General features: G+C 43.9%; 1 protein-coding gene across 1 annotated transcript in view; it reads right to left on the reverse strand.

Annotated features, from left to right (window-relative positions):
• The window catches only part of dock1 (dedicator of cytokinesis 1), a 161,737-nt gene that overhangs the window by 55,656 nt on the left and 94,970 nt on the right, over positions 1–11,111 (reverse strand). The window contains exon 28 of the mRNA XM_068582553.1: positions 899–1,000. Within this exon, the coding sequence (XP_068438654.1) occupies positions 899–1,000 (102 nt within the window). The remainder of the gene's footprint in view (positions 1–898; positions 1,001–11,111) is intronic.

Raw genomic sequence — 11,111 nt, forward strand, 5'->3', positions numbered from 1 at the left:
CAACACAACAAAGTCCTTTGGGCTGCAGCCAATTCTGAAATGTGGATCTGGCCCACGCCAGCTTCATGAACAATAAATCTGTGGGAAGATCCAGCTTTATTACAGAGATTGTTTATTCTGCGATAGGACTATAGGCGGGGAGCTTCAAACAAGCTCGCTATACAATCATGAAGGTCAGAGTTCCATTCATGGTGATTTAGTCTGTCAGTCTTCTGGAAAATACCATTAATGCCTCAATACAAACGTGCAGCTTTATGAATACAGCTTTTGGGACAGGACAGCATGTCAGTGAGCACAAGCTCAAGTGAAAATCTAAGTTAATAAATCCGCACAAGGACTTTATTATATTAACACCAAATACAAGCAGCAATGGCTGCAAGTGAAACCAGAATCTCTTTCTACTTGGATCATGAAGCTTTACCTGTAATATAAATGAGTTTCAAGGATTTTCCTATGCAGCTCAAAAGTCCTTTGTTAGGATAAAAAAACCAACAGTGGGATTCCCCGCCTTGTCAGAGTAGAGTAACATGGCGCCAATCTGGCAGTACATCCTCGAGAAATACAGCTCGGAGGGAGGAATTATTCAGAGCTGAAATCCATAGCGTCAGTGAGATTTATCCCTCCTCCACAACTTGTTGGTTGCAATGAGTGATCTGCTTCCCATAGGAGCTACTATCATCGAGAGCATGCTGCGCATGTAGCAGCCTGAGGGCAAGGCCTAACGGGGAGTTATTGTAGAGGAAAAAACATTTTCCTAGCAGATGTAATCTAACTTTTGATTTCTAGAAAATGCAGCGAGGTGATACTAAACTTTGAGGGAGGAGGGGGGGGGGGAGGTTTGCAATTTAAGGCATTACTTGACCATGTCGCCTGAAGTGTATCATCAAGGTGTACTCACCACCACGTCGCTCCGTATCTTGCCGAAGGTGCTGATCAGAAGAGCGTAATGATAGTCGTCCATCTGCCTCAGTGTGGCGGTCATGCTGGCCACGAAGCTCCCCTGGAGAACAAAAAAGCAGCGCGTTCAATTCACAATCAAGTTCAAATTGAATGAGGAGGACAGAACGATGACTCGGCGCAGCTGATTTTGATGGAAACTGACTGGCTGAGTTTATTGGATCTGAATCCAGCGGCAGGCCTGGCCTCCCAGGTTTGAGCAGATAGGCGGCCTCACGCAGCGGCTCATCTCATTAACCAGTTGACCTCCACTCCCCGTCTCTTTGTCTCCACTGATTATAACGCCTGTGCGGTCCCTAAAGTGTCGTCTTTACTTTACAGTCCGCTAGCGTGGCTCCGGTTAGCTCCGCTGTACATGCGCTCTGCTCAGAGCAGATAAGGGAAGACAAATGCGTGGAAGGCCGGGCGGAGACCTGCCGCTGCCATCAGGTGTAATGCCAGTCATGTGTCGGGATGAAAGACAAACTTGTGGGGTGGAAATCGTGAGGGGAACTAGGGCTGTTTTGTGTTTTTTTTTATTTTGGAGGGGCCCTACTTGACTGACTGTTTAAGGTTAACAGAGAATACCACAGGAATAGATGAATCGAGCCCATGATTTACACAGAGGATGATGATAATAAGCTACCAAGAGACTGATGCTAGAACAAAAGAAAAGTAAAAGAAGAGATAGTGTTGTAAATGCATATATTGGGCTAACAAAAGACGGTACGTACCGGTAATTAAAAGCAAATCTAAATACCTTACAGAATTTGCATGAACACTTTTTTAAGATGAAGAACATGCAGTATTATTATTGGAATACTCCCAGGCAGCTTTACCTCAACCAGCTGATCAAAGAAAATGCACCAAAGATAAGAGAAAGTAATTAAAAGCGGCTCCGTCAGAGAATGCATGGCAGCACATCCAGATTAATAAGTCGAAGGTCTGATAAGCATTAAGAGCGTTACAGGTGACTGTCTATCTCTGAACTACTGAAGTAAGCATATCACAGGATTAAGACTGACCTTTTCCCACAAACACACATAGCGCTTTAACTGGAGCTGACAAAAGCAGTGACCTATGAGCGATTGATATTTCAAAGGATAGGAAATGTAAGGCCAAAAACTGATTTATTTCACTGTTTGACTGAAAGCCTCTTTCTTTACCCAAAGACAGATGCACGAGGCGGCTTTAATGCACTCTTTTAAGAAGTGAAAGGTTTGTATCGATCCATCAGATACGAATGAGATCCATCGTCTGAGTGAATTTGAGCAAAGAGGAAGTGTATTTTGAGTTACATCGACATTTACAATAATGCATAGCGCGAATAACGAAACACCTGAACAGACCCCCAAGTTGGGAAATCATGTGGCGGCTAGCGCTCAGCTGCTTCATAGTTAAACCTTGCAAGGCGTTCTGTTTCTGCTGGACAACCTCTCCTTGAGCTGTAATTAGGCCTGACCCTCTGAAACACAGCAGAGCAGAAACAATGCTGAACACACACACACACACACACACACACACACTCTCACTCTTCCCTCACCTGACCCCTTGCTCCAATTCTTCTTTTTCCCCCCCTGACGTTCCTGCGTGTTCGCTTAGTTTTCAGTCGAGCACAATTTAATATCTTCAGACAAAAGGTCATTTCAATTGTTTATATGCATGGCAATTACCACACAATAAGCTCATCATGCATAAAACACCAACACAATCACTCATGCAGACGTCTATTATTCATGTTTTCCCTCACTTTTTACGTGGTTTCGCTACGTGGGGCTGATGATTGCTTCACTTCCCTCTCAGTGATGCTTCACAGGAACCAGTGTGACTCATGCGATATTAATATGGATATGTTGTGCTAAAGTACAGAGGGCAGGACTCTTTCATCCGTGGAGGCATGCGAGCCTCTGTTTCTTCAGCATTAAAGCTTAAGACACAGCCTGATTAGAAACAGTGTGTGAAAGGACGTTCCTGTCACACTCCTGTTTGGTCGTAAGTGGAGAACAGAGGAGGACACTCGATCGCAAGCGTATGGATAGACCTCTGGTTCTGACTGAAAGGTTGGTTTGTGCTGTTGGTCTTGTTGGGGAGATTAAATGCATAGTTCTCTGGCAAAAGACTGCATTATTCAAAGACTTGTTTGAAGATGATGAAACCATCTTTCTCCATTCAAACTCTAATTTCCCAGAACCCCAAGTCTAACTGGCGTGAGGGGATGGGCACTGCAATTCCCCCGAACACTGGGCAGTCACTTTATTAGCGAGGGCTTCAAAGCAGGCGGCAGTCTTTAGAAGTCGCTGGTGCCTCTTGCAGCAATTCCCCCTCACCACGCAGACGAGATCAGCTGGAGGGTATCCCACGATGTGCTGGCTTCGGCTGTGCATGAAACCCCAAGAGTACCAGCCTTCAGAGCAAATCTGACATGCTGTAAAGCCTTCGTGTGGGCTTTGCCACGAGGCTCCGGCGCTGCTTACATACCCCTTGAGCTATTCCCAATGTTCAATCAAGACTGCCAACAACACAGGCTTACCTACACCAATGCCTCTATTGATTTCATCGCTGTAACGAGTTACTCATGAATCAATTATTAATAGATTAGGTCAACGGGTTGTTTTTTTTTCCCTGAATGGACCGCCGCCAATAGGAATCGGATCGGGATGATGTCTGAAATGAATGAACGACGAGTTCTCTGAGGTGGAGTTGAGAGGCAACAGGTACAAATCGGATTGTTTCACAAGCATTAGAAGCTAATTTCAAAGCCAATAAAAAAGCAAAATCCTCGACAGACTGTAGCCTGAGGGTTTTGAGATTGCATTTCAGCCAATGCGTTCCGCCTCTTTTGCTCACTGCACAAACTGATTATCTGCATTCAACCAAGACCTGCATGAACAGGATTGGTCCCTATTACCCGGACTACAAATAGACACCAGAACGCTTTTGCAATTTTCAAATTCGGATTTCCTGCCTTTTTTTTTGTTGTTGAAAAATGCCACCCACCCTGGGGTGCCACTTAAAGGAAAATATGCTGGAAGGTTAATATGGAATGTTTGCCCAATAATGCAAAAAAAAAAAAACACCTACATCTCTCTCTTCGAACCCCCAGGACTCCTTTGTCCTCTTGCCTCGCAGAACACGGGAGTATCTCGGCTTTAATTGGCTTTAATTGGTGAGTCCGTTTCTGTTCTTGAATGACTTTCAAGTCCGAACTAACATGGCGTCCACAGCAGGACATTTCTCATTTTGCAGTTACTGTAGAGACTGTGTGGTAACACACAATGGCTATGGATAAGCATGTATGTACATGCATATATAGCAGAAATCCAAGTCATATTTTCCAATGCCATTATAGAAAATAGCATTTGGCTCCTTGAACATAGGTACTTAGACCGAAAGTAGAATGTTCGGATTTTAATGGCCCCACCTTTTCATCTTCTATCTTCCCAAAAAAGTGTAATTTGATGCAGTAGGGTCAGCTGATGACACATGCAATACAGGGGAGGGATCTAGGTGCCATATTCCCAGCTTGACTTGGTCTCAGAGTGGAAGATAGACAGAAAAACCCTACCAGAAGAGGGATTCAAACATTTCACTGTGTAGCGATTAAGATCTAAATGCGGAACAGGAACACATGCCCCGCCAGCTGTTGAGGGCTAATGTGAGAAATAGAGATGTGGGGGCATGACAGCGAATGGGCAGGTTCAGGTATGCTGCTCTCAGGTCTGCAGCTCTAAGTTGATAAGTACAAAGTCGCTGTCATACAGCTGACTTCACAGGGCCATCACAGTGACCAGCGGCGTTTGGAGTGAACCACAAGATCTCAAAGGCCAGCCAGTCCTTTCATGGCTCATCTCTCCAATTTTATTGCCGCGATAATACCTGCGGCGTTACCATGACAATGCGTTTATCCCTTTTTATTTATTTTTTTTCAAGCAGGGAGAAAAGAGGAAGGTAGGAAATCAAATAAAGCAGGCGAGGAAAAGAAGCAGTCTCTGCCTCACTAGTTACACGCGGGCCAATCAATTCTGATTTTGGTGTGGGGGCGGCGGTGTTATGCGATTGTACAGGGAGGGAATAAGAAAATACTTCTTCAGCTGCCTAGCATTAACAAGTAATGACCAAACCAAACCAAAACATAAGAACAGCACAACCAGAAAGGTGAAGAAATCCTGACAGAACTCCTTTTATTTGATTTTCTAGCTCAAAAGGGTACATCTATTTGAATTATATCTTAAAAAGGATAAGAAACTCTGTTTTTAATGTGATTTAATCTGGAAGTGTGTGGTTAATGTAATGTAGTTTTTAATGTGATAATAAGTCTGATATCATAGATAAAATACACTGAGAAGCAAAGTCTTGCACGGAGTGTCCAGAGCATGGACGCTCCTGAGATGACAGACAGATTAATTGCAGTTATGAAACACTACGCTTGTCAGTGATGATGCAAAATGATGATTAATAAGTGTCTGAAATTGCAATTCTCTGAAAACAAGAGAAGTCCCATTTAGTGTGTGTCGTGAAGGGAGCAATTTGAGCCAAAGCTCATGACCCCAGATAGGCTGCAAAGCAAGAAACCGTCATTTTTTAGATCGATCGCTGAGCGTACACTGGAGATGATGAAGCACCTAAAGAAACGGACACAGAAAAAAATACTCAATATGTTTAAGGAAGTGAATCATTTAATGTCCACCACTTGAGCCGTCATCAATCTCAAGCATTTATCCACCGTAACTGTTACTCAAGCTAAACAATAAACAGATACTTTACTTCTCATATCTATCACAGTGTCCAGAAATTGCAGATTTCCTGAAACCCTGCCTCCATATCCATCATAAGCTCCAGGGCAAATGAGGCAGAATCTTAGCGGAAATGAAAACGCGGTGATTAGAGGGCAGGGCCAGATCCATCATATGCCGCCCTGTAGCTCGCATCTCTCTGATAATTCATCTCACTTTAATGCCTGACAGCGGAGAAGCAAAACAAAAAAAAGATGTTTGCTCTTGTATTGAAGGGCTGCCCCATAAACAGAGCATTGTTTTAAACCTCTAATTAAGCCAGTGGGGAAATGGCATGCCAGTCTCTGGAGAGGTGTAGACGGAGAGCCTTGTCCCGTCTCTGGAGGAGAGGAAACACAGACGTAGAGAGAAAGAGGAGGAGCGGGAGTATGACCTAAAGGGACAAATATTACTCCCTCTTTCTCTCTATTAGCTTCAGGCCGGATGAAAAAAGGAATTTGCTGGCTCATTGCAACGGAAATTACACAGGCACACAGAAAACCTCACGTCGTCACTGTACCGTTTAATCCGAGAGGGACGAAGACACGCCTCCTATAATGCAAACTCGTCATGTATTGGGTGATGGTCAGCCAAGAGGAAACGGTGAGGGCTCTTCAATTGGCCCCCTCAATAACACAACTCAGATTAAATTAAATTCCCACATAGGACAATTCACATGAAACAGTGAAATGGCAACTGTAGTCCATGTGCACAAAAAAACAAGAGAACGCGACATAAACATATCTACAAATGTATAAAATAGCTGTGGAACAATCACCTTAAACTGCTGAGAGGAAAGGTCTCCTCTAAAGCTACGAACACCTTAATATCTCATGTGCATTCATTTGGAAAACATAATCTTATAAAAAATAACAATATAATCAGATTATCATGACAGGATTCCACTGAAATCCGATAGACACAAATATCAATTATATACACATTATTTATTTAAAAGGTAACTGGATTTTAAGACTGTATGCTGTGTTGTTGTTTCATAGGAGCAATAAAGACTTGATCCAGTTGCTCTAAAAATCACTATATAGTGTCTCACTGCTTCTATATCAGAGGGGAAAATCAATGTGCCCACCTCTGTTTCTCTCTCACACACACTCACACACACACACACCTGTCAAAGCGAGGCGGACCTGACACATGTGCACAGTACTTGGCCGCGGCTGCCGGACTCGACAGCGAGTCCACTTGGCTGAAACCTCAGGCGAACAAGGTGTCAGGCGGGAGGGTCAGCCAATGGCGACAGGAGCGGAGGGCCTGTTCGAGGCCGGATGAAACCATTCACACTTCATTTTCCTCGTCGCCAGCATTTGTGCGTCAAGCGTGCCGACGCCCAGATAAACACTTCGGAATACATGGCTATAATAACCACGAGGAAACCTGGGCAGCCAGCCACGAAAGTGACCCGTTCATGCCATTCATTCACAGCGTCCAACTAAGACAAGCTTGAGGAAGCACTTTCACACTCTAATACATCAAAGCATTAGAGTTCCTTGAACAGACAACCACATTTACGCAGGAAACCCCATTGAGCCGCAGCCACTTTCTGTCAAAAGGAAGCTCCGCGTGACCGATGCCGTGGCACACATGAGCCGCTGGAAAAGGAAACGGATGACGCCGCTGACCATTGCCCGCTCGGTGTGGCAGATTGTGTGGCCGGATTGGTGCATTTGGGGGGGGAATATCCAGATCGCTAATAAAAAAGGTCAGCGTTAAATATTGCGAGTTGAGTTGGTGACATCAAATCTGCTCTAAACAAACTGGCGGTACATTGAAAGTTAATCTTCATATCATCTTTAGCTCCATCTATTGAAAGTCATATCTTGCACATGTAACTTGCATTAGTATATACTTGTACTGAGCGTTACGTTGTTTAACCCACCTGACACTCGAGAGCAGGGGGGTCAAACTCATTTTAGTGAAGGGGCCACATACTGCCCATTTTGATCTCAAGTGGGCTCGACCAATAAAGTCATGGCATAATAACGCATACATAATGGCAATATTTCGCTACGTTTAAATCATTGGTGAAGGTTTTTTGGTGAAAAACCCTATTTTAAAGGTCTTTCTACAATAAACTACAAACATAAAGACCACAATGAATGAATATGGCCACTTGAGCAACACCTGTAATGTCAGTGCACTCATCGATTGCAACTGAAAATGCTACAAATAACTTGACTTCATGCTTCTTTTGGCTCTCCAAATCTGCTGAAAGATCAGCAATCCTGTCCGTCACTCTGTCCCCCATTAGGTTAATGTTTTCAACCCGCGGGCTGAGCTGGATCCCCTGGTGGGCCGGATGTTTGACACCCTTGCTTCAAGATACTATTTTTTTTTTTTTTGACCGACTGAAAAGATGAAAAGACCAAAAGACTGCAGCAGATGGGGAGAGACTCGCAGACGTATCTGCTCGGCATACTTTCAGCTTTGCGTCTCACTCTGAGAGTTGCTGTGCCAGTGCAGCAGACACATCATATCAGTCTGTCAGCTCACACACACACACACGTACACACACACACACACACACTGTCCCTTTCTCTTTCATGATTGCTGAAAGATCAAAGCCACTGTAAACCGACGGCTCGCTTCACCATCTAGTAGTTCGGCTCCATACGGCTATGACACTCAACACTCTAATTCACTCGGTGCGGATGAATGCACTCAGGAGCTCAGGGGACGGATCGGTGGTGAGGTTATAATGAAAGTTTTCATACATGTGTCATCTGGGAATCAGCAGTGTAACAACTGTGTAACAACGGTGCGTTAGATATCTTATTCTAAGGCTGACCATTAGACCAACATCCTTAAACCCCATAGGTCATTCATGTCTTTATAACAATATATATCTCACAATGTCTTCTGATAATTTAATACATTTGTACTCTATATAAAAGATATTGAAGATGTAACATGAAACTAGACTCAACTGGACTTCTGGATGATACAAAACAAAACGACTTTGCTTTTAGCACCGTCACTCAAGACTTCTCAGACGTTTAGCCCATATTTGATTTTAACAATTTGTGGAACAGAACGGCGGTAAAAAAAGAAGAAGTAATGAAGACGGGTGTGTATTGTTCCCTAACCACAGCGCTGTGTTTAGCATGCACACAGAGGGAGGGGAAAAGGGCATCACATAGGAGTCCCCCGAGGGCTCGGCTCTGAGGTAATGAAATCAATAGAGTCGCACCAGTGACTTACACAATGCCGTCGGTTTATCCAACTGAGAAACAGTGTGCTTACGCAGCAACACAGCCGAACACATTCCAATAAAAGCAAACAGCGAGGCCTAACCCGAGCCACGTACAGTAGACATCCCCTCCCAGGTGAGTTCTATCCATTAAACCAAAGCCATTAACCCTGGGTTCAAATCTAAAACACTTGCCAGGCATTGCAATGTCCCAAGGTCAAATCTTAATAAACATTATTCAGCGGTCTCCTTTGTCAAACCGGCAGCTCGTCATTGGCTGTGAAGCAGATGTCTTCCCCCCCCCAAACAAGAAGCCTGGTGTTGGGAGGGAGAGAGCAGTGAGAAAAGAGAGGTATCCTATGTCACGTCACAGGGTGACACAAAGCACGCACAACTTTCTGTTATTCACACGCGCCATAAAGCGCTCGGCTGAGCGAGAGGGTGATGAACAAGAGAAGGAGGTCGAGTGGATTTAAAGTGTGAACTCGGCTGTAATAAACCAGCAACATCGCTCTTTTTGTTCTCTAAACATGTTTTTGCGCTTTCTTCCACAGGACACACTGATTGCATGACCACTACTAGAAGGGCATATGACATATCTTTGCTGTGTATAAATAAATAAATTCAGATGTACATACATTACAGTTAAATCATACCGACACACTTGCTGGAATGTTTTTCAATTTATATTCAGTATTCAATCATTTTAATTCACTAATATGACAGATATTCTGTGTGGTAAATACATTTACCACCAGTTGAACATTTATAAATTACAAAAATTAATGAACAAGAAATTACCTCAATACCAGGATTTAATGATGATGAGAAAAAATGTTAATGACAAAACATTATCCAATAATAACCTTTTAACAATTTTGAACCTACAGGGAAACATAACTAAAGACAAACACATTAGCAAAAACGACGATAAAGTTGCATTAATACATTTTGATAATGAGAAGTGAACTATTAAGAATAAGAGAGCAAAGAATTATAAGAAAATAGTACTTTTGTTTAAAAAAAAAGATAAATGCACAGTGGTCCAATCAGAGTTATATCTGAAACCTTAAGTGGATTAAAGCTGATTTCCATATACAGTTTTGAAGAATAATAAGACAAATATGACGTTCATTTCACTATTGACGCATTTGATAAGTGAGTTTATGTAAAAGTTACTGTTTTGTAGTTTTTGTGAAACAGCAGAAGATTAAAAAAAAACTGCCTCCACAAGGTCTCTGAAGGTCGAATGATGCTTGTCTCGTCTTAACTGTAGCTGTTATTGGCAGCGCGTTGTGTCCGGGCCTGTTCACCGGTTCTTAAATCGGGGAAAGGAAGAAATCCACACGCACATTTTTAATGCCACAACACACACACACACACACACACAGTCGCAGCAGCAGCTGTCTGGAGAGTTGCAGCTCATTACCATGGTACCGGAGGCTTAAAGCAGTGAGAGGAGTTTCCCAGTGAGGGGGTGAGGGCGAGCTCTGAAAACATCCAGCCAGGCATATAATACAGCTCCACTTCAACAACACTCCACCATGATCAATGTTCCACCGAGAGGGTTCATATCCTCCCTCATTTCATTCATAGAGCACTACAATGATACATCATATTAAGTCCGAGAGGGAAACGCACAAAAAAAACACAAAACGTCTCCTGCACAAAACGGCGTTCAAACACCAAACGTCCCACGACTGATGAAAATGAAAAGCTCGGATGAGATCGGGCAAACAAACTCTCGGGGAGGGGAGGACAAAGCAGATGGAGTCTTCTTCCCACACGCGGAGAGGTGAAGGGGCGTGTGACGGTGGAACCACTCGAGGATCGACACACGTGGCGAGCGTCGCTCTGTGGAGACGCGGCGAGCGTTAAAAGCCCCGGACCCGTCCGGGGCTTTTCTTGCGACGCACGCCGGCACGAAAGACAAAAAAAAAAAGTGCCGGTCTGAACCGATGCGTTCAAAAGTTAAAACCTTTCTGCTCCTGCCGGAGGAAGTTTTGACGAGCGTGTGCGGTCTCCAAAGGAAGTGAGGTCACCGCTCTCACTGATGACGCGATAAAGGGGATGATGCATGAACCTGCCAGATGTAGCCAAAACTGGAGCTGTACTTTTCTCCCCTGCAACCTTCCCCTCCTCACTCTGCTCTCTCTCTCTCTCTCTCTCTCTCTCTCCCATGTTCCCTCCCCCTC

This window comes from Clinocottus analis, unplaced genomic scaffold (assembly GCF_023055335.1).
Source record: "Clinocottus analis isolate CAN_PGR_092001 unplaced genomic scaffold, fCliAna1.0.p SCAF_19, whole genome shotgun sequence".
Classification (NCBI taxonomy): domain Eukaryota; kingdom Metazoa; phylum Chordata; class Actinopteri; order Perciformes; family Cottidae; genus Clinocottus; species Clinocottus analis.